Raw genomic sequence first — 23,458 nt, 5'->3', positions numbered from 1 at the left:
CCGTCTCTACTGTGTGCGTCTGCGATGCTGTGCAAGGCCGCCGTCACTTCCTCACCCATCTAATTGGCGCTTGCGCATAATTGCCCCGACCTCGACCGTTATCACCCGCGTGTTCCCCCATATCTGGGCATTGCGCACCCGACGCCTACTCCTACTCTCCCACCTACAGACCACTCCTCCTTCTCAACATAGTTTTTGAGTTTGCACGTGCAGCGTAATCGTCCTCGACCCCACGCCTATGCCGCCAAAACGAAAGCGGTCCACCACTGTATCTTCGGTCAAGAAAGACGCCATGGACGCTGTGCAGCCCTCATCGCGCGACGCCTCGGACGAGGGTGCCGAGGACCCTGTTCTCCAGGCCGTCGCATCCAAGAAGGAGCGCCAGGCCGATGCTAATGGCACCACCACCAAGCGGGTCCGCGTTAAGAGCGCCCACGGCGACGAAGATACCGACGAGGATGAGCGCGCGAGCAAGAAGAGCCGGCGCACGTCATCGCTCGCCGGTGACGACCACGGCGAGGGTGGTGAGGCCGGCAGCATGCGCATGGAGCCTCCACCCAAAGCTGGTCTCGTCGACCCCGTAGGCTACAAGACGAACCCGCCGCCAGAGGGACGCCCGGTCAGGATATACGCAGACGGTGTTTTCGATCTCTTCCACATTGGTCACATGCGCGCCCTCCAACAGGCCAAGACGGCCTTCCCCAACGTCCAGCTTATAGTTGGCGTTACTGGCAACAAGGAGACACACAAGCGCAAGGGTCTTACCGTATTGTCGGCGCGAGAGCGTGCTGAGAGTGTGCGCCATTGCAAATGGGTCGACGAGGTTATTGAAGATTGCCCGTGGATCGTGACCGCCGAGTTCCTGTTGAAGCACAACATTGACTACGTCGCCCACGACGACCTTCCCTACGGCGCAGACGAGGGTGACGATATCTACGGCCCGATCAAGGAGCGAGGCATGTTCCTCGTCACTCAAAGAACTGAGGGTCTCAGCACAACGGGTATCATCACAAAGTAAGTCTCTCCACTCTGTTTCCCCCCATGCTATGCTAACACACCCCAGAATCGTCCGCGACTACGACCAATACATCGACCGCCAACTCAAACGCGGCACCTCCCGCAAAGAACTCAACGTCTCCTGGCTCAAGAAGAACGAGCTCGACGTCAAGCGCACCATGGCCGAGCTCCGCGACAGCATCAAAGCAAACTGGACAACAACCGGCCAGGAACTTAGCAAAGACTTCCGCCAATTCTGGCAATCGAGCCGGCCCGCATCCCCTGCCCGCACACCCACGCGCGAGCAGTCGCAGGCGGAAACCATGGAAGCAGCCACAGTTGCTCGTTCTCCTTCTGCGATTTCGCGACTCAGCCACCTCGATATTCCGAGGGCGAACAATACAAGGGAGAGTTCCGAGTTTGCGGCTGGGTATAATTTGGGGTTGATTGGTGGTGTGAGGTCTTGGGTACGTTACCATAACCCTTCATAACCCTGCATAACCGCAAATGCTCGAATGAGAAGAATTAAGAGGATGGTTCACTAACAAGATACTTAGATGGCACGCTCCCGCCGCAACCTGAACGACAGCCGCCCGCAATCCCCCATCGACGACAGCTCCGACGAACAGGAAGCTAGGAGTCCCCAACAACATAAAGGAGAGCAGCAGCAGCAGGAAGTCACCCGTGGTCGTACGGGTAAACAGACGAAGAGCGAGCCGGCTATGGATACTGCGGCTTAGGATGCTGTGAATCGCTATTTGTACTAGAGCCCACGTACATTTTCCTAATTCGACATATTCTGCGCTCCCGCCAACTGCTTGGTTCGCACACAACAAACGCCGGTCTAAAGCGGTAGTCCGATCGACGTTTTCCTCTGGCCTAGCAAGCAAGCAATGAATGCTGACAAGGCGGCTTGTGCGACGGCATGTGTATACGTGGCTAGGTGGGAAAGCCGTTGCACGACAAAAAACGTACATTATCATAATACTTATTTCTCTTGTTATGAGCTGTTCACTGCGCCTTGTTCTTCCGCTTTACTTTGCCTTTGTGCCACATCGACTTTCAATCTCCTTCTCCATGGTCATGCTAATTTTAGACTCTTGTTTCCTGTTATTGCGATCTCAATCAAGATATCTACCTAGAGTGACTGCGCCTACCATTCCCGACAGGCAACCTGCGAGATAACTTGCCATGTCGGCTTCGCTACCGCTGTCGCTGTCGTTGTTGGAGTCAAACGACAACTGGTTGGCCAAACGTATGCTGTGCTTGTTACACCAGACAATCGCCTGGCTTGTTTCCTTCTTGGTCTCGCGTATCTTTGACTGAAGTGATGTATTGTGTGCGTGTACGCGGGGCAGTGCTGAAAGAATATGGCTTGCTATGCTAACATACATGGAGAAGATATGTACCCAGCATCATGAGAACTCCATACACTAACCCAAGATCCAGTTTCATCTCATCTACAATTACAGACCGACATCGAGGTCCCGGGAAGACGGACGGAGAAGGAGCCATCACGCGGACGGTTGTCACGGAATAAGGGCGTTTGGAAAGAGAGAGGCATATGCGTATGCGAATCGATAAACCAACAAATCAACTGGCAACATCTACTATACACCAACCCAACAACGTATTGTCCCCTGGGAAGTATCTACAGTCTTCACACGCATCGACCCAACATCCCCTCCTTAACCAACAGCCAACATCGATGTGTATCATAACCTTCACAACCTCCCCCCTCTGCGCCTGTCCTCCAGCCCCCTCATCCCCATACATCCGCCTGTGTCCCTACGCCCGCTCGCTCAACCCCATTCGAGCGTGTCCCGTAGGCGCGAGGTTGAGCCAGACGATGTGGGTTGAGGGCGAGTGTAGCTGGTGCAGGCAGTGTGGGAGAGAGGGGGTGAGGGAGGACAGGGTGAGGAGCAGGAGGGACGGGTATAAGAGAGGATATGGGTATGGAGATGGTGGGAGGGGGAGATTTGTGAGATGGGGGGTTGAGATGGTGGAGTGAGGTGGATTGGATGGGATAACTGTCAGGCGCGGAAAGTGAGAAGAAATGAGGCGGAGTGGACGAGGGATATGCGATAGGGCGGATGGATTCATAGAGATCAAGGACGGGAAAGGCCTAGGGGTGGGACGGACGATAGATACTAGCCGTGGAAAGATTCTCGAACAAAGGATAGCATAGTACGCGCCGTTGACTCATACCGAGCTCAGTCTTGTCTCGCACTGATCATTGAAGTGGCAACTTTTGGGAGATGACGAAGGAAAAGTGTGCGTCGTTAACTCAGATCTGGGGCGTGGTCTTGTTTCGCGCTGGTTATTGAAGCGGGAAACACTCCAGAGACGCATGAAAGAAGAGTCTGCACATCTGATCCAGACTATGGCGTGATCGTATCTCGTGCTCATTATTGGGGTTGTCCATTGAGGACGGGATGATCGCAATACACCTAGTTTTGACATGTTTTGTCAAACTGAAAACTCTTCAAAGATGAGCAAGAAGAACCTCATAACGAGAAACATGTCCGTGGATATCCCATGAATACCCCATGAAGTGGCTTGCTTCGTCGTTTCTAATCACCGTGTTGTCGTAGTGAAGCTGACGCAAGACGACACGTTGTCGCTGTTGAGAAACTTTTCACTTCGTAATCGCAACGCAACGCGGGGTTTGGGAGGTTTACGTGTCGACGTGACTGGACCGGGATGTAGAGTCGAAGTGAGGCATGATGGCTGTTCGGCACTTTGGAGTGGTGCCTGACGATGGCGAAATGATCTTCCTGGATACGACACCAACGAGCCTTCCCTGCGCTTACGTCGGGACCTGCATTATCAACAAAACACCACACGACGGGCGGAGGACGTCTGCGAACATGTTCAAGTCCATGGACAATTAGAGCGACAACCACTCAGCGCGCGCCGGGCGAGAGGGATAATTAGTCCGATCCAACGAGAGTGCATCGTGTGACATCGCGACTTCCTAAGCGCAGCAGCAGGCGCGGTTCTGCCTCAGAACCACACCGGCGTCTCCAGCCCTACTATATTATAGATAAATGGGGCCCTCCATGCTCCCGTTTTTCTAGATGCTCTTGGTCCCACCCAGGCTCGCTGCACGCGGTATAGATCGCCTCACACCCGCGATGTGATATACGACCAGCCCTCTCCACGCCCAGGGCCCTCCTTACTAGCAGCCCCTCCGTTGTCCGCCCGTCACCAGCCGTCGCTTATCTGTCATACCATGAGAGGCTGCTCTGCTTTTGCCCATCACGATCTGCGACACACGAACCGGACAGGTCTTCTGAACGAGTCGGTCCTTGGGCACTCGGCAGTTTGTCGGAGCGGCAAGGCTGCTAGATGAAGCGGTTGCGTTTCAGTCGCCTTTGGATCCCGCGCCCGCACGCCAGGACGTCCGACGATCGCACTTGTGGACGACTCATGATGGCATCGAAGGGGCCAGGAACACGACTGACGTCGGTGAGTCGCCCTGACGTCGACCCACCATGAGATGTCTAGAAGCTGGACACGACGTGCGACGCGTCTGATCCATGGATGTATGCGCATGCAGCGTCCGGTCAGACTGGGTCAGTCGCGTCGAGGACAGCGACACAGGACTGGGACCGGATTTTCTTTTCATCCCCCCGGATAGCAGCGCGGATGCCAAATGCTCGCCCTACTTTCAATAAGTGAGGCGGCCGTGATGCGCTCCCCGGTGCTGCAGCCAATCACGGGTGGCTGCACGCGGTCTCGGCGTGCTGGGCCTGCACATCTGCTGCATTCTGCTCCCTCACGACATCGTCGGATACCGTGTCTGGCGAGCGAGACAGCGCTACTGCGGCTCCGCGTTTACCGTCTGAGGTCTGTTAATTGCTGTCGCTGCTGACTAGCGGTGTGCAGTCGCCGCTGGGATGACACGCGTTGCAGCTTCACGCCCACCAGACACGCCCGAGGTCCCCTACGGAACGCCCTAACGCCGTCGGTCGTTCTGTGGCGATCGCCTCCCACGTCCCAAAGTATTGGATTGCACATTTAAGATATGGTCAGAGCATAATCCACGACGTAGTCACAGGTCTGTGCCCGTCTTTTAAACAAGAATGCAAGGGCACCCGCTCGCACCTAACCTCAGCCTCCGACCTTGCACAACCACCCACAACGACACAAACGTTGTTTGATTTCCGCAGCGTCACCTTGCAGCACTCGCACGCCTTACCCTACTACTCCATCCAGTAGTACCCCTTCCTGTCTGTCTCTCTGTTTTTTTGCTCGTTCCGCGCTGTTGCACTTTGCTTTTGCAGCAAAGTGGTTTTCCTACGAAGCCGTCTCTTCACGCTTCGCATTGTCACTCTTCTGTTTTGTCATCATCGCGAATGACCACTCTGTCCTGCTTGCTATGAGATAAGCCTCGACTGGCATACAAGAGATCCTATTGATCTGGTATCCAACGAGGGCACATGCAAAAAGGTACGACTTGCTAAGCACGATCCCGCGTCTTCGTGCTTGTCTGACTCGGGAGCTATCTCGTTCGTTCCAGCGGCCACCCGTCGCTGCGTCAAACAGCCTATGAACACGTTTCTGGCTTGTGTCTTACAAACCGCTCTGTCTTGGATAGTTTGTAAGCTAACGAGTGGTAGTTGGCGCTTGTAGCAACCCCATGCGCTTTTCTTGAGCCTTCGCTTCCCCAGGCTTCATCGTCGCCATTACGCACACTCGCGCGCTCGACACCTTCCCGCTTTCAACCGTCGTCGTACACCCTACCTACGTCATCTTATGAGAACCCGGCCCACCATGCAGCAGAACTGCGGGAGCATCCGTCGGCGGAAGGAGATGCGTTCCCAGCCGACCAAGCCCGTCAACACAGCTTCCTCTTTCGGACCTGGCTTTGCTTCACGGTCGGCCATGGATGTCGACGACAGAAGTGCTTCCACGTCATGGCATAGCTCTACGACGTGCTTGGATGGACAGATGGAAGAGACTGCGTCAGGACCACGGCATGCGGTTGTCGAGGTCAGATCAAGAGATGGAAGCCCAGCACGAACGTTATCACTTTATCACTCCACCATCCCAGAAGAGCTCGCAGGATATCTACGAGTTATGATGCCTGGAGAGACAGGAGTGGAACAGTCTGGCGAGGAGCTGGCAGAGAACTTCCTCGAAGCATTAGATCTTCCGCCAGTCACCAAGCAGTCGTTGAGCGAGTTGGACATTCAGAGCATCATCACCAACATCAAGTTACGGCATGACGTCAACTTCGACAGAGACCTCAGCTTCAGACCGAACGTCGATGGCGTCAAGGGACAAGAGAAGGAGAGAGTAGCAGACAAGTACTGGGGAGCGTTGATCGCCGAACTGGTACTTTACAACCGCATGTTCCACGGTACACCACCCCTGTCACCGATCCAAGTCGAAGCTTTCACACCATATGCGCAACGGCGGATACCGATATTGTTCCAGAACGTCCGCGATGTTCTCAAGAGCCTGGTTCCCGATCGCGACCATTCCAGAGTGGACGAGCATCTCGACGTTCCCATGCTGATGCAAGCTATCGAGCGAGGAGTGTGCGATCTGGGCCGCTTGTCGGAGTGGATGGCGCAATTACTCAAGGAGCACTGCGCGCCCATGCGCGACATCCTGGTCGACGAGATGGTCACTTGCACAAGACTGGGCGAGGTCGACCGCAACCTCGAAAAGATCGTTGAAGGTCTGAGAAAGCTGTTCGGCATTCTGGAGGCCATGAAACTCGTAAGTTGTTACATCCTCTCGATATGTGCTTAAACTAATTCGGTCTAGGACGTCGCGAACCACCAGATCAGGAATCTGAAGACGCTTCTGATCGAGGATAGCGTGAACTTTGAGAAGCACTACCATCTCGACAGACTTGTCCACGGTAGGGCAAGGGTCAACATCAACACGGCACAAACCTGGTTCACAGACGCCGTTGATGAGTTCGGCCCACAGTGCTCGCCACGACCCCGAGCCGGCCCATGTTTCGAGCTAGAGGTCTTCACTCGCGCAGTCACAGCGATCACATTCGGCCGAGACGGGCGGAGCGACTTCCCCGATACCTTCTTCCTGGACCACGATCGCCTAGCATCGCTGAAAGCCGAGGTTGATGATCTCGTCATGTTTGAGGTCTGCATGGAAATGTACACACAACTCGCCCGACAGCTAGGCTACCAAGGATCGATGACGCTGGCTATCGGCCAACAACTCCGCACCGCCCTCTCCGCCATCATGGGCGAGGCCGTCGGCCACGGCCCCCAACAATGGATGCTGAACTCCGAAGCCCTCTCCCTAGAAATCCTCCGCCAAGCCTCACACCTCGCCGGCCAAACCCCCTCCTGCAGCTTCGATCACATGGCCGAAGCCAACCAACACCTCCGCACTCTATTCATGCGCAGATCTTCCTGGCACGCCTCCCGCCTCGAAGCGTCACTCCTCCCCCAGATCCTCGCCAACGTCGACCGCCACAGCACATCCTCGCCGATCGAACTCTTCAACGCCCTTGTCTCTATATCTCCTTCCATGCCGCCTCTTCCATCGCTTTCAAGACCTAACATCGCCGATACGTTTGCTTTTGCGCATTTACATCCTGAGACGGCGAAGTTGACGGATCTCGCTAATCGGGTTACGCATATTATACTGCTGCATTGGAGGATTTGGGGACCTATTGCTTATGTTCAGGAGGACGGCTCGCAACGCTCTTCAACCGACGGAAGTGCGATATCGAATCAGGTATCGCAAACGCAATCGCAGTCACGGCAAGTGGGTTCGAATGCTGAGAAAGACGCTTCTGTTCCTACGAGTATGCGGACGGGTGAGAAGTTGGATGCGGGGCAGGATGCGCATGTGCAACATCAGTCGCTTCCGCAATAACACCCATCCACTTCCCCTCCGTATCGCATCCCCACACATCAACACTCACAATCACGTCCCCCTCCTCCCTCCTCTTCCTCTCCCTTCCCATTTCCCATCTTCCAAGGCGTTCAAAAGGCTTCACACGAACGACTACTACCGGCGGGACCTACACACACGGCGCAATAACGGGTTCTATGTTCTTTTGCTTGTTTTCTGCTTGTTTTTTCCACGATACCACCTTTTTATGCTCACGGCGCTGCGGCAACACTATACGTTGTAATAGAATGTTCTCAAGAAAGTTCTGATGTTGGGTTCGTTGTTGTTGTATTTGGCGATGGGATGGTATGGGAATGTAGCATTAGTGGAGTATGATTGAAGAGAGAATGAGAATGTTACAAATTGTCATGATTTTGTACGTATAGGTGCGACCGCTCTTCTGTGATTGTCTTGGATATATTCCAGCTTCTTAGCTCGCAATCAACCACCTGCTTTCTCCCTTCAATGTCGCTATCGTATGTACGACAAATATGCTAGAACGCACCTTTCTTATTGCATACCCCAGTACCTACTACTGCTTAGGTTTAACTAGAACAAGGTCAAGAGTATATATAGGTGTGTATAGTACGTACAGGCTGCTTGCGTAGTATCCTGCAACGCGATCATATGTAATGTAATGTTACCGCATTATAGTTCTATTTTAGTAGTAGCGGGCTGATCGAGGCAATACATATGATCTACGCCGAATAAATGTTGACTTGCTTTCTAAGGTAGCCAGCTCGAAAGTGACATACCGTAACATTGAGAACTACTAACCGAGTATGTCTACATGTTGAAAAGTCTTTCCGGCAACGAGGGTTGCGGCCACTGTGGATTATCCTTCCGCGCAGCTTTCCGACCGTCACGCGTATAGTACTCTGGGTGGCGGAGAGCGTTGTGGTACAGTAGACTTCTCTTGAACCCGTCGCTGTTGAACATGCCCGCCGTGATACGTGCACCAGCTTTGATAATCCACTCCAATTCGGTAATCGAGAGCTCTTCTCGGAAATACCCATGCAGCAAGCTTTCGCAATAAACATCCAGCATTCCAAGCCCGTAAGTGTCTTTTGCGGCGAAGTCTGCCCTAGCTTTCTTTAGCCCCCGAAGAATCTCCATCTTGTCGTCTACGCCGATGCGCATTCCCATCACATAATGGGCTATGGGTCGGCTTTGTTGTTGGTTCCTGATAAGGCGGGTCGAGATTGGCACCGCAATATTTGGATCTACGCCGTGGCTCAGGAGTAGCAACATGATCTCCTTAATTGGGTAGCCATAGGCACATGCCTGTAAGAGTCTTTGGGTATATACGGCCGAAGTCAAAGCATTTTGCTTATTGCCTGCTCCATCGACCCATTGGTCTTGGCCTTTCGTCCTGTGTTCAAGCAACAATTGAACCATCCCAGGCTCTGCGCAAGTCGCAGGCTCTCTAACATTGAAGATGCTAGGGGGTGAGAGGGCGACTATCAAGAGAGGGTGACCTTTTCTCTCATCCAGTAGATCTGGTCGTTGGCTCAATTTGTCTTGGACAAAATGGTACATATTGGCGACCACTGCGTATGCGAGGAAGTTGAAGTTCCAATCATTGTGCGTATGTTGCGAGTAATGATAGTATGCAGGCCAATTCTCTCTGCGCAGAGCAATCTGTAGACAGCGGTCTATTGCTTCCAAGGTCAGCATACATGAAATGCCCATCGTGGCATCGGCATTGGGTCCATGGTGTAGCACCGACTGCGCGATGACTTTCAAAGGTAGTACAGACGTAGGCTCTGTAACTTCATCTCTTGGCCCCACTGACCGATGATTGCATGTTGGGGAGGTCGATATGTGAAGGAGTTGAACACACAAGTCCAGGATATAGATGTGACCATTGTCCGCTGGACGGACGCGGCAATCAGCATAGTTTATCGTGGCATCTGACAAGTCCGCTCTCTCGAAAAGGTAGTCCAGATTTCGTCCGTCCTTTTCTAACAAGTATTCTTTCACGGATTGATGAAGAAGCTGTACGCGCCCTTGTGCATGTACTAAAGTACCTTGATGTATAAGTGGGTCGCGTTGCTCGAAAAACATGGAGTCGTCCCCAGCGCCTCTTAGCTTCGAACTTTTGGTTCTTTGACTCCCAGAACTCTCCTCTTCTGATAAGCGCCCACTTTTCTCGATCCGATGGTATGGTATAATGTAAACCTCACTCTCTGCGGTCGACGCGGATTCACCTTCGTCAGGCCACTGTCGCTCTGAGTTTCGACCCTGGACTGCAAGCAACCCTTTGCACGAGCCAAGAATACGATCCACAAAGTCCCAAGCACCCTTTTCAATCGCATTTATTGATCCTTGATTCATTCGTGACTTCAAGCTCTCTTGTTCACTAAGCTTGCGAGAAACCTTGTCTAGTCCCAATGTCAATACACATGCGAGTTCCAGCACTGTCAAAGGCCTTTTCGCACGCAGAACTGTCTCCAAGAGAATATAGGTCTCTATGCTTTCGGATGCTGGGACACGCATCAAAATATGGGTGTATAGGTCGACAAGACCGTCTGGAAGCTCAGCTAGCCTTGTGGACAACGTTGAAACATCTGCTGTTCTGCGGCGCTTCACTTGATCTAGAACGTCCTCAATGACAAGCCGCACCCATAGAAAGACGCCTCGAGCTCGATGGACCACGGCGGCCTCTAGTTTTGGAACGTCCTCGCGGTCCTGGAAATGTTGCAAACGAGCTTGGAAGGTTGTATCTAATTCGAAAGAACTAGTCACGAAGGCTTTAATGTCCTCCTTCGTCCATTCCTGAATATTAAGATGCGGATAGGTACGAAGAAGGTCGTCGAAGGGTGGATCAGGCCGACTTGCCAGGAGGATTTGGAATTTGAAAGTGCGGGTTTCGTTCGGCGCCGCAAGGTCTTGGAAGAACCGTATCATGCCCTCATCGTCGCCACTATGCTCATCAAGTGCATCAATCATTAGGAAAACATTCCTTCTGATGTTATTTTGCGTGGCCACAGCTCGAATAGCCTTCTGCAGACCTTCCATAGTCCATAGCCAATTTTCCATGCCACGGCGTTTGGTGAGTGGTGTTTGGTAGCCACTGGAGCTGACGCGTCCGAAAGGCGCGACTAGTCGGACCAGCTCTGCTGTCTCTGACTCCTCTAGGCGTGGACAACCTAGGATAAGTTGCTTCAGTAGAGCCCGAAGCATACCAAGCATTGTCTTTTGCTCGCTGGTTCCGCGATCGTGGAAGAAGAGAGCAACATGCATCCATGATTGGTTCTGCCGATGAACATCTTGCATTCGGTCGTGGATATACTTCATAGCAGTCGACTTCCCGGATGCTGGTATGCCACGGATCCAGAAAATACCTTCCTCTCCTTGGATCCAAGGCAAAAAACCATGCCGCCGTTCTCTTCCATCAGATCTGAAGACGGGATCCTGGAACAGCCAGTCCAGAGTTTTGCCGTGTCGCTCTACAATAGTGGAAAGCCGGGATTCGATCCGATCGTTGTCCATTTCTGCTACCTCAAGACTTTCGATGCAGTCTACAATAGAGGTCAGGTTAGCGTTTGCGAGCATGTTGAAGGCGACGCATGTAAAAGACATTGTTTTTACATACTGGATACTTCTTCTGTCTTCTGAACACGTTCGGACTTGAAATAGGCCCTTAGAATGACTTTGACGGCCTCGTAGCGTGGATCCCTTAGCCCTGTGAACTTGCACATCTCCATGTGGTTACCGGTGGCCGAACGAGTAGTCTCCCTCTTATGTTCGAGTATTGCAGATGTTTTGTCGACAACCTGCATCCATCGTCAGTAACAAACCTTCGATCATCTAAGCGCTCGACCTCATACCATCCTACTCATGGGCCGAAATGTGGAGAGTCCCTTCGTTTCATAGAATGAGTGGATTTCGAAATGACCTTGATCAAGCATCCTCCAGAACTCTTTCCGTAAGAGTTCCAGTACCTCCGAATCATGCCTGAGGTTGTTGATGATCCGGGGACTGGCCGAATGACCCAACACTTTCACAGCATGAACAAGAGCGTCGCCGAGGTTGGCATAGTTACCCCCTCTATGCGGCGTTCCATAAAACAGTATTCCGATTGTGTGCTCGAAGACCGTCTTCAGGTCGATTCTAGTCGCATCACGCGATGCCCATAATGCCTGCGGCAATGGCTCAGCAAAGGGTTGAGACACAGCACAAAACTCCTTACACGTTTCAGGATGAGCCCACCCAATGAGTGGACTACGAAGACAACAGGCCGTTCTTTTGCGTCTCCACGCTGGTCAGCAAAAGCGTTGAGCAGATCGTCGCCTAGTGTTCAAGGCGTTAGACAGATGCGACAGATCAACATCGCCAGATGAAGCAGTTGCTACATACCGTGGTCTATGATGCCTCGACGATCTGCGGCCTCGAACAGCTTGAACACGCTGCAGTCATATCCATAACTAATTTGATTAGTAAAGCTAGCAACGAAGATCTGAGCTATTGCCTACGTCAGAATGCGAGCTTCTGGAAAGTCCTTGGCGAGCTGAGCATGAGGCCAGAAGAATTTGGCCTTCCCTTGGTCTTTTGATCGCTTTGATCGCTTAGTGCTGAAGATTGTTTTGCGCGATCTTTTTGCATTTGCTGGCGATGGAAGTGGGCCAGTCGTTGTTGATGTTTGCGTCTCCTCCAAGTCGACTTCAGTCGATGTCCATGTCGATTCAGGATGGCCACCTAGGCCGTGAATGAAAACGATGCTGCTTAGCGTTAACGCGGCCGGCTAATGGTATTTCGCGCAACCAAGGGAAGCATACGTACTCTATCATGGGCCGTTGACCTCCACTGGAAAGCGTGGTGAATCCTTCGTCGCGCACCCGTACATGAGCCTGAGCCTGGGCTTCTGAGGTCGCGAGATCGCGCGTTCCAGTGCCGCCTGAATCCATGGCTTGAAGATTAAACTGAGCGAACAGAAAAACCTGGACAAGGCTACGACAATAGTTTCGAGCGAAGACGGCCTGACAGCTTAGAAACGTACGTCTCAGGATCTGCACGTGCTCTATAAAATCGAGTTCAGAAATAGCCCAGCATTGCAGCCACGGCGTTGCGAAGGCGCAAGGCTGACCAATTGAAGGACCCCGATGCCATAGAGGCGTCAGAGATGCCTGCAAATGAAGGATTTCGTACCACACAAACTCAGCCGAGCTGAAGAGCTCAGATGCGATGGATGCGCATGCATACGCTATCTTTGCAGTGTCGTCATTCGTTGTTCTCGTTCGAGCCCGCAGAAATACGTGGCTCTATGCTTAGGTGCTGCACGAGAGCGGTCGCGACCTTTGACCAGCTGAGTAGTTTCAGTAAATGGCGCAAGGAAGCGGATGTAATCTGTAGTTGTCGCCCAGCCCTAGCCGCTCAAGGCAGCTTCGCGTAATGTGGTGTTGAGTTGCGATTGCGTGACCAGTTTTCGTTACCGCGTGGCCTACAAAGAATACGTAAATCTGATACCGCATACGAGGCAGGAGGGTCATCCTGGTTTCGCTCCACCAATGCGCAATGCTAGATTGCAGTATCGCGGTGGCAAATGGTCGAGGGTCGTACTCCGGAGTATAGCTAGTGCTCATGGTGGGCGTTCGCAGGCATTGCCCAGGTGCCGCCTTTACGTTAGCGCTTACCTTGCGGCCCCGCCCAAAGAGCGGACGGTACCGTCAAGCTGCCGTATGTAGAAAACTCAGATGTTAAGCTAGGCTTAGAGCAATCGGGCTCATCAGTCGTGATGATGCACGACTGGCAGCACCATAGACATGAACATCTGTTGACATTGATATGGTAACTTTTTCGATTGCCCATCCTTCCGCGTACGACCGTAGGATCATGAAAGATTAGGCTTCCCGTCCGTCCAGCAATATACAAGCGTGAATAGACTACAAGTCTTTGGTTCAGGTAACTGTTAGGTGTCGTGAGATAGATTGGTACTTTGCAGAATACCTAAATCTATATTAACGACGTTCTGGCATGAAGTCTTCGTCGCAGTAATGATATACAGGGGCTCCAAAAGCCTTCCAGTCATCGACAGAGCAGTTCTTGCAAGCGCGTTGAATATCGTATTGAACGTTTCTGTACCCATTTCTGTACCAATCCGAACCTTGTGCACTTGTTCCACATTTGTGTCTGAACAACGTTTTGCGGAACCACACCAGATGTTCATGAACTCTGTTTATACCAGGCATTGTCAAAGTAGGCTTGATCGCAGCGTACAAATCCCATTGAGGATCTGACACAATCCAGAGTAGGATATCGTTGTCGGCATCTCGTCTTCCCGGATAGAAGGTTGTTTCTCTATCCTGCATATTTTTATAAAAGGGGTTTCCTAGAGTTTTCTCTCGTCGTCTGCTGTCCCAAAAGACGGTTACCATCTTCACAAGATGTCGGATTACCCACGTAGCATCGACCTCTTCAGATGCTGGATTAGTGATGTAGGCGCATATTCCGGTGGACATCGCTGCTGCGTTTTTGATCGCTGCTGCGTTTATGAAGACACAGTCTTGGGCAGGGTCTGCTATGCAATGGGGCTTCACGGTAAGTGAATGGATAGCCTTCGTGTATCGAAAACATGGTGCGTAACTTTTGCGAAGTACCGCTCGTGGATTCTCGCAAGTGCGTTCGATGAAAGCGTCCAGTGTTCTTGCCCATGACGTGATATCGCGGTCGCTGTGGAAGCTGAGAACGACACGACCATCCAATTTTTCTTGTTCAGATGCGGTGACACAAAGCACGTTAGTCTGGTCGCTGGCGTAACGCCGAAAGTAGCTCTCGGGACTTGAAGCCCAGGCTTCACGCAGCTTGAGCTCAAGTTCGTCGGCGTGAACAACTAGCTCTTTCTGCGCTAATATGTCGTCCATTCTCCACATGCCCTGGGCGACTGACTCAGTGAGCGCAATATACGTCAACTCTCGAATAGGTGCACCGTCACTGTCCTTACGGTATCGCAAATTAAGCGAAACCAGGATTTTCTGCTGTGGAAGATCCCTGTCGTCTTTGGTGTTTTCGAGCCCGGTCCATGCCTGTTCGATGATTTTGAGTCCCTGGGCGCTTGATAAGAAGAACCAACAGCGGCTCGCATCGACCGTTCTCAATTCTTCCCGGCTCGCTTTCATGATGTTTTTCTTAGCATCATCGTCGGTTCCGGTAATATACAGCCCTCGTACTCGTGACTCGTACTTGGCACTTTCCCAGACCCTGATATCAACATATTTTCCAGTGCTCTTGAAGAGAGGTTCGAAAGAAGGCACAACGGTGGAGTTTGTTGCATCGAAGGCTGGTTCCGCAAGCACCTGAGCCGTTTCAACTCTGCTAATGGCAGCGAAAGGTCCATCGCCAATCCGGGAGTTTGCGTAACCAGTCCTTGAGAGGATATCAGGGTCTGCGGTGACTGTATAGGATGACTGCTGACCTTTGTCTATTACAGACTTCAGTTGTCTAATGATATTGGGCCGGTAGATATCACGCGCCCAATCAACTATATAGTCCATAATGAGAACCAATTGGAGTGCTGCATCGTGGCCGGTGATACTCCCCTCCCATAGGAGGATAACTTTCTGCCGAGACATTAGTAAACCATTGGAAAAGTCATGTATCAACTTACGTAACAGGGTAGATTGTCTGGACTAGACTTTGTAACGTAACACCCATATACCCTCCACTGCTCGCCAATGTACGCAAGAAACCAAGATAGTGGGCCTCCTGGCACCTTCATCCTGTTGTCCTTGTCATCTTGGAGTTGGAGCTGTAGGTTCAGATGATTACGTATCGGTATTGCTGTTTGCGTCTCGATCTCTTTCCAATTGCCATCGCCTTTGAGGCTTTTGGCTTCCATCGCTAGGAAAGGGTATATGCAGGGTTGGTCACCACCGTCTGGATTGCAGCTCATGGTCAGTCTCTTAGACAAATATTCGAGCGCAGTGTTCTCTCCCAAGTGGGAGATGTGTAGTTGCTGCAAACTCTCCGCCATGGCTTCAGTAGTCCTTAGTCCGTAGACTCGATCAGGCTTCTTCTCAATTCGATGGCAATTCTCTGGGTCATTCTGAATGAAGCTTCGCTCGCCAATACGATAAGTGAAGATATCGGTCAGTCCTGTACTCAAACTAATCACATGATCAGCTGTGATTCGCTTGTTTGGTGAACCTATCAACTCACATGCTATGCTGTTTTGCCAATGGCTCACACGAGCATCCTGAACGACGTTTCTGACGCTCTACGAGGGACATCGTTCGACTATTACTATGTTTCGGATCCACCTGGATGCAAGATTCCCACAGACGTCTCCGACATCCTTGGCTACCTTTGGTCAGCGTGCGAGACATGAAATAGATCAAATGTATCATACCATCCAACTTCGATCTTAAACCGTTTAAAGACGTAGGGCTCAAGTTCCATTCTCCAGCTATCCTCGTTCTGGTAATCATCTCTCGATCGAAGAGCCCAGTAGATCATCTGCTTAGCCCGCCTCTTGTTCTCGAGCTCCCATGGCTTGTCGATGGTGTCAGGTCGAGGTTGTATCGCATACGACTCGTAGCTCATCTTGCCCAGTTGCTGAATATGCTTGAACTTTATCTGATGTTCTTCAGGGACATCTCCTGGATGCGGTGGGTAGAATTCCGGATAGAACTTGATGCGGAACTCTTTGGTGTTTGCCTCGTCATCAGCAGCTTTCTGGCAAGCTGTTCGTTTGTCGGAAACAGCATCCGCTGTCTTCTTCCCTTTCCGTTTCTTTGGCGCCGGATCCGCATGTGTAGCTGAAGCTCCACCTCGTTTTCTCTTACTTCCAGTACTAGCAACAGTCTTCGAGGCTTGCGCATTGCCCCTGGTTCTCAGCGTCGGAGCCATGAGTGCTGATACGGAAAAGGTAATGAGATCTGGTGTAGTCGGTCTGAGTCTTGTAGGTAAGCTATGGCAACTTTGCTCCTCGACAACAAATTGCGACAAAATGTGGTGCGGCTGGCGCTGGGAAGTTACGACTAGATCAGCCGGCCGGGGTTTGTATAGGTGCCTTGATTCTTGGGGCCAAAAGGCCCAGCAGCAATCCTTCGCGCAGGCAGCATGTTTCGATGCAAGTGCTTGAAACCGCCTACTAACTACATTCCGCCCCATCTTCTTACCCGAATCTCGCTTCCCCCACACTAGCGCGGATGCGACGGATGTTGGTGGTCTGAGCGTGCATCAGGGGGATGCGCGCATCGACGTTCTGATCCATGAATCACTTCCTACACTTCTCACGTTGCGCGTCCGCCATAATTTGCGACTGCTACGCGTTCGTTGTTGGTGTTGTTTCCCCACGCGCTCCGTTTTGCTGCGGGCCCCCTGTCACCGCCCCCGAGCTCGTGCGTCATAGATATGACATCCCTATCCCGCCTCTACTACGATGCCACACAACTTGAGGCCATTGTTACTTGGTGTATGCGCGAACAATGCTACCATCGTCACCATGTACCTGCTAGGCGGCACCTTGACAGGTGTAAGGGTCCGCTTATCTCTTGCTCCATAATCTGATGCTTTCCAGGGCATGTCAATCCTTCCATCATCCAAGCCACTGGTCGAGCAGGCGGTCGATGGAAAATTCCATGGGGAAGTATCCGATAGCATCGGTGGGTAGGAAGTCGATCCAGTCACTCAAGGGGCCACGAGGATCGATCATGCTCACGGCTTTGACGAATTCCCAAGACTCTGGATACCAGCCTGCTGCTTCCCAGTCGATGATGGAAGACACTCGAATGTTCGTGTGTTCAATTTGAACCACCTCACCCTGCACTGGAATAGCTTGGCTATGCTCCGGAGTCACCATGATATTTCGGGGGTGCAAGTCACCATGAGTCATTACAATGCGATGATCGTCCCTCATAGAGCTCCGAAGCATCTTGACCCATGGCGTTACTGTTTTCGTAGGGTGCTGGAGAAGAAAGTCGTTGAAATCCGCTTCAGTGCGTACAGGGGCTGAGCTTATGCGTTGAGTTCTCCTTAGATCTTTGCATAATCCAGACGTAAAACTCCCTAGACGTACACCGGATCCAGAGTCCTCGGCGGTAGGAGTGCGGAGGAGCCGGAACAAAGAATTTAGCTGCTCCTGTACGGATGTCTTTTGCGTAGTGGAGAGATCGGGCCAGACGCTTTCAAGTGTAGTGCCTGTTGCTCGGGACATGAACAGACAAGTCCTTTGGTCACTACGTAAAACGCCTAGGCAGTGGGGAATCGGGAGCTTCGGCACGTGTGTGGCAACGTATTGTATATTATCGATATGATCAGGATCAAGAGACTGGGCGACTTTGACTACATGGCTCGGCCCGAGCTCGATGACGAAGGTGTCGTGGAGCTGAAAAAGGATCTCTCCGCCGCGTATTAACTGGTTGAATGCTGCCGCCATTTCTTTAGGTATATGGCTGAGAATTTCGTCGCACTCGGCTGTTGCATGTATTAGACCCAGGACTGATCGGTCCAAAGTGTGAGTGACTTTCACGGAGCCATCCACTGGCAGGTCCAGTAGCCCAGTCGCAACGGAAGGCTGTGGATCTCTGTTGTGCGTCACATCAACTGTGGATGAGTTAAACGCTTCGGTGAGCTCAACGACCAGACGAGGATACGCTGTTGCTTCTCGCTTCAAGACTTCAGAAATATCTGCAGCAGGGTCGTGGCTCACCATTGAAGTCAATTGGCTAAGCGTGGCTTCATTGGCTAGACTGCGCGCCTCTCGAACGGCGACATGGGTGGCAGTAAGCTTTGGATCCTCTAAGTCTGCTGCGTGTGGCATTTTGAGCGTCCTGAAGTCGTAGATAGTGACTTTGGACTTTTCCTTGCGGAGGTGCCCAGGTGGAATATTCATTGAGAGCCGGGCGTGTCACGAGGGTCACGCGTAAGCTGAGGGGCGCCAAGCCACTAGTGTCTCCCCACACTAGCGCGGATGCGACGGAACCTTGGAATTTGCGGCCTCAGCGTGTGTCAGGGGGATTTCGCGCATCGACGTACTGAACCATGGATTACCTTACTTCCCACACTTCTCATTTTGCGTATCCAACATATGCATCATATGCGACTGTTACCTATATCTTGTTGTTGTTGTTTCCTCAGAGGTTCTCCGTTTTGCTGCGGGTCGACTGCAGGTGTCACCGCCTCCCGAGGTCATACGTCATGCGTCATGAATACAATATCCTTCACCCCGCGTCTCGATACTAAACGAAAGGCAATGCCTCTACAGGAGCATCGCATATTAGATGCACCATAGCTCGGAATCTTTCATTAATAATCCTCGCATTCTCACGACAAACACCAAAAGCGATACAACTTTGGGCGATTGCTACCTAGGTACCTGGTCTACGTCAGATCAATGTAGCCATCGTCACCTTGTGCCTGCTGAGCGGTAGCTTATAGGAACCTACACAGGAGTAGCGGCCTTCTTAGTACACTGACACACGGCATAGGTCGAAGAGAAATCAAGTACCGACACCATTGCGACTGGGCCCTAATAGTCTTTATCCGAGCCCAGGATGCAGCGACAGAGCCTGTTCATACGGTTCTTAAGCCGACCATGTCAAGATGACTCATTTCAAACCATGTAGTAGTCGCGACGTGTTCTGGGTATAGGCGCAAAGTCTAGAGTAAGTGTTTCAAAGGTACCGGAGAGCTTGGCCAATCACGAGTCCATGTCGATATGAGGTACAACATCGCGGAATCTGGGGTAATTACCAGGTGTGTATGGGTAAAGGGCGATTACGAACGAAATCACGAGCCCAGTATCCCGGTCGTTGGTCACTACAGGACGGACATAATGTGCTCATCGCTTCCCATTTTGAGGAGTTCTTAGGTCTATCGACAGCAGCTCGTGACATCACGTAGAGATGCGACCCTCAAGCATCACAATATTAGCCTTTCTTGCTGCCACTGTCCATGCCCACGGCCGAATTACCCAAATCACGACATCTAGCGGAGAGATATACGAAGGCTGGGATCCCGCTTCCTCGGACGATCTTATACCTCCGCATCCACTTACGGCATGGTCCGCATCAAATCTCGGCAACATATACGTCCCACCCTCGCAGTTCAACACCTCCAACATCGCCTGTCACTACAACGCTATACCAGGCGCTCTCCATGTCAACACCACCGCCGGTGACGAGCTGAAGCTACAGTGGAACGAGTGGCCAGTATCGCACGTCGGTCCCGTCATGACGTACCTGGCGGACTGCGAGGGTAGCTGCACGAGCAGGACAAGTGAAGATCTGGCATGGGTGAAGATCGATGAGCTTGGATGGCTGAACAGCACAGGCTGGGATACATTGGATCTCGGTGGCACGTGGGCAGCGGATGTGCTCATTGCGAATGAGTATTCTTGGATGGTCGAGATACCGGAAAGACTCGCGGAGGGGTACTATGTGTTGCGACATGAGATCATCGCCTTGCATGTTGCGGAGAACCTGGATGGTGCTCAGGCGTATCCGCAGTGTGTGAACTTGCGCGTTTCACGGAAGTCGAGTGAAGAGGGGAAGAAGCTAGTTGGTGGTGTTCATGGTAAAGATTTATACGGCATGAAGGATGAGGGTATACTAGTGGACGTGCATCGGCAGCTTGCTGGGTACAAGATCCCGGGGCCAAAGCTATGGGAAGACGCAACACGTATACGCCAGCCCAATCAATGATGCTGCATTCATTTCATACTGGGAGCGAGTCGACTCCTAGCTTACTCGAAATATTCGACTCACCCAAATGATCATATGATGAGTTCTCGAGGTATCTTACCAGCAATATCACCAACTTGGTGCCTGACCAATCATACCCGAGACTTCATGAATTGTAGAAGGCCTTCTGTCTTCCACGCTGCCTCTGGGCGGTCAAAATTCTCACTACCAGTCGCACGTGCATCAAATAGTAAGTCTATAAGTTGCGTCAATCACGAAAACGTTTGAGACGCCTTTGGTCTCATCTGATCTTGTAGCAAGCTGAAAAGCGCTCCGAGTGAGTTGTACCCTAGGTATCTTGCCACTACTACGGTGTCTCTGACAGTCGATAGGCATCTTGGAACTACTACGAATGAGAGAAATGCTGAGTTTGAGTGAGTACTACAACTTCACAATCACTGTGCCGGGCGTTTACGAAAGGCTAGTCATCTCACCAGCCCGTCCGGGAAAAGCATTGCGCAATGGAGGATGAATTATTGCGCAATGGGCGACGATTGCGACTATAACTCCACCTTCAGTGTCTCCTATCCAACGCGCCCAGGCCAACGCACATATATAATATCGTTGTCCGGACCCGACGCACATCACTTCTACTCCTATCTCGACCCCGACATCCAGCCGCAGAAAACGTTGCAAGCATGCCTCAGTTACTCGATCTACCGATAGAGATCTTCCAGCGCACGATGGCCGTACTGGTAAAGAAGCACGGTATAGCAGCGGCGTGGAGGGCCCTAGGAGGCAGCCGTAAGTACCAGTACAACAACTCCACACATGATATCCAAGACTGACAAACTGCGACTTCAGGGGCGTTTCGCGACTTTATCAAGTACGCTGTTCTCGCCAACCCCACCCTGTACGCCTACCTCAAGACGCCTGCCGGCCGCAAGATCCTCAAAGAGTACCTCGCCGACTTCCTCTTCGTGCGAAGCAAGAAGCTCAACGGCTTTGTACGCAGCCACGTGCCGGATTTCATCCGCGATGTCGTCCTAGCGATGAGTCAATGGACCGCCAACGACGTGGAAGAGACTGCACTCAGGAAGGCGCTCTGCGAGCAGTTTGTTCGCCGCCATCCCGACGCGTTCAGATACGTTACCACTCGTGTCAGCAGACTGGTTGGCCACTACGCGCGATCCTTTTCGGTCACTGAGACAGCCAACCTGGTTGCTGCAGCCGCCGCAACTGGAAATCTCAGCGCACTGAAACACTTCGCGCGCACCGAGCAGCGACTGTTGTGGTCACAGTCACCAGCGTTTGGATACCCACTTGACATCGCGGTGTATGCGGGCCAAGATGCCGTAGTCAAGGCTATTGTGCAACAGGCAATCACTAACCAGAGTCGAAAATTTGCCGGACGGTCATACACCGAGCACTACTCCTTCTGCGAAGCTATCCGCACTGCTATCGAGCTGAAAGACATCCGCATGGTGAAGTATCTCCTGAGCAAGTACATATCCGCGTTCGGCTTAGCAGAGGAATTCTGCATGAAAGCCTGGCTGAAGACGACAATCGAGTTCGGCGACGAAGACGTACTCAAGCTCATTCTTACTGTGCCTTCGGGATACGGTCCATCGATCATATACGCCGCCTTCGAAACAGCATGCCGCCTTGCGAAGCCAGATCTCCTCCATCTGCTGTTTGGCTCTGAAGTGAGTCAAACCACTCTATCGATCAACCATGTTCAAGGCTTCACATACCCCCTTCTCACCGCCGTCGAGGCTTGCGCAACGCTAGAAGATGCCATCTTCATCAAGGAGCTACTCAAGCTGGGCGCGGACCCCAATGGTCCTGCGTACCTAGCTGATCTCGATCGACCCCTCGTAGCGGCGATGCGTGACAGCAAGACCGCCGCTTGTTTGATATTGCTTGAAGCTGGTGCTAATCCGCATCTGGTAGCATGTACGAGATGGGTGAAGAGGATGAGGAAACTATACCCCAGGGATACGGAGGCGGGCAAGGCCTTGAGGAAAGCCCTGAAGACATGTGAGAAGCCCAAGGTAGCTAGGGATGAGGACTTTCTTGTTGAGGTAGTCGAGGCGGACGAGGACGTGGAGATGGACGGAGATGACGAGATGGAGCTGTTGAACACCTAGGAGCCTGCATTACGTCGGTACTATGCCCTACTTCCGCTTTGAGAGCAGCGTAGACTGTAGGGCCTCATGGAAGTCACTAGATAGCCTTGTGCTGTAGCAATGTAAGAGGTATGCAAACTTGTGCTTTTAGTAGACTGCGAAGAACCACAGTCCACAGTTGATCGCATTAAGACAAGATAAGATGAAAGTGACTAATGACGACAGGGGTGTGCGCCGTGGGAGTACGGCAAGAGGAACGAAGAGAGGACGTGGAAGGAGAGTTTTGGTATGGTGGGGCTTCCGCGGGAGTGACAAGGCGGATCATCGGCGTTTGTAGGCCGGTGTTTTGATGTTGTCTGTAGGGCGTAATTCTCAGGGGTCGGTTGTAGTTGAATCCGTCGCGCACGATCCCGGCTTCCCGTGTGGCGCGAAGTTTGCTGCAACCTCATGAATGGGATGCCGCATTCGGAGCGGCACTGCCCGTTTGCCGCGCCGACACTCCTCCAGCTTTTCCTGCTCGATCCTTTCTCCAAAGACACCTGAGTACTTCCAATCTTGCAGTGACGGATCATTACCTGTTGTAACCAACACGCACCCTTGTTGGGGTGCGCATCGCCACCCACGCACGGCCGCAGTCAAGTAATCATTCGACGCGCACGTCTTCCCAGCCGTCCCGTTGTCACAAGCCTTCCAGAAGGATGGAGTCGCGTCGCCCCGTGATACTTTCTGGTCTCCTGTATGGTCGCATAATATAAACTCACGTCACTTGGACAGGGTACAATACGATCAGCATCCTCATTCGACAACGACAGTCATTTCTACGTA

The 23,458-nt window shown here is 52.1% G+C and overlaps 7 protein-coding genes across 7 annotated transcripts; 4 read left to right on the top strand and 3 right to left on the bottom strand.

Annotated features, from left to right (window-relative positions):
* Positions 1 to 238: 238 nt before the first annotated feature.
* Positions 239 to 1,736, top strand: J4E86_010856 (uncharacterized protein; the record flags this gene model as incomplete). The annotated part of the gene is made up of 3 exons (XM_051451350.1): positions 239 to 1,014; positions 1,064 to 1,463; positions 1,554 to 1,736. 3 exons carry the CDS (start codon positions 239 to 241, stop codon positions 1,734 to 1,736), a joined length of 1,359 nt encoding a protein of 452 aa, XP_051297470.1.
* Positions 1,737 to 5,775: 4,039 nt separating this feature from the next.
* On the top strand, positions 5,776 to 7,863 carry J4E86_010855 (uncharacterized protein; the record flags this gene model as incomplete). Its single annotated transcript, XM_051451349.1, has 2 exons — positions 5,776 to 6,729; positions 6,778 to 7,863. 2 exons carry the CDS (start codon positions 5,776 to 5,778, stop codon positions 7,861 to 7,863), a joined length of 2,040 nt encoding a protein of 679 aa, XP_051297469.1.
* Positions 7,864 to 10,243: 2,380 nt separating this feature from the next.
* Positions 10,244 to 11,666, bottom strand: J4E86_010854 (uncharacterized protein; the record flags this gene model as incomplete). The annotated part of the gene is made up of 3 exons (XM_051451348.1): positions 10,244 to 10,265; positions 10,439 to 11,405; positions 11,480 to 11,666. The coding sequence occupies 3 exons, from the start codon at positions 11,664 to 11,666 to the stop codon at positions 10,244 to 10,246; spliced, it is 1,176 nt and encodes a 391-aa protein (XP_051297468.1).
* Positions 11,667 to 14,275: 2,609 nt separating this feature from the next.
* On the bottom strand, positions 14,276 to 16,728 carry J4E86_010853 (uncharacterized protein; the record flags this gene model as incomplete). The annotated part of the gene is made up of 4 exons (XM_051451347.1): positions 14,276 to 14,305; positions 14,481 to 15,440; positions 15,539 to 15,986; positions 16,229 to 16,728. 4 exons carry the CDS (start codon positions 16,726 to 16,728, stop codon positions 14,276 to 14,278), a joined length of 1,938 nt encoding a protein of 645 aa, XP_051297467.1.
* Positions 16,729 to 17,419: 691 nt separating this feature from the next.
* Positions 17,420 to 18,715, bottom strand: J4E86_010852 (uncharacterized protein; the record flags this gene model as incomplete). Its single annotated transcript, XM_051451346.1, has 2 exons — positions 17,420 to 17,644; positions 17,900 to 18,715. 2 exons carry the CDS (start codon positions 18,713 to 18,715, stop codon positions 17,420 to 17,422), a joined length of 1,041 nt encoding a protein of 346 aa, XP_051297466.1.
* A 1,012-nt stretch (positions 18,716 to 19,727) lies between these two features.
* Positions 19,728 to 20,525, top strand: J4E86_010851 (uncharacterized protein; the record flags this gene model as incomplete). Its single annotated transcript, XM_051451345.1, has 1 exon — positions 19,728 to 20,525. The coding sequence occupies one exon, from the start codon at positions 19,728 to 19,730 to the stop codon at positions 20,523 to 20,525; it is 798 nt and encodes a 265-aa protein (XP_051297465.1).
* Positions 20,526 to 21,247: 722 nt separating this feature from the next.
* J4E86_010850 (uncharacterized protein) lies at positions 21,248 to 22,654 on the top strand (the record flags this gene model as incomplete). Its single annotated transcript, XM_051451344.1, has 2 exons — positions 21,248 to 21,308; positions 21,369 to 22,654. 2 exons carry the CDS (start codon positions 21,248 to 21,250, stop codon positions 22,652 to 22,654), a joined length of 1,347 nt encoding a protein of 448 aa, XP_051297464.1.
* Between the last annotated feature and the right edge of the window lie 804 nt (positions 22,655 to 23,458).

The sequence above is a fragment of the Alternaria arbusti genome (assembly GCF_024043155.1).
Source record: "Alternaria arbusti strain BMP 1465 chromosome Unknown scaffold_26, whole genome shotgun sequence".
Classification (NCBI taxonomy): domain Eukaryota; kingdom Fungi; phylum Ascomycota; class Dothideomycetes; order Pleosporales; family Pleosporaceae; genus Alternaria; species Alternaria arbusti.
The sequence above is the reverse complement of the archived record's forward strand: the minus strand, read 5'-3'. Positions and strand labels throughout refer to the sequence as shown.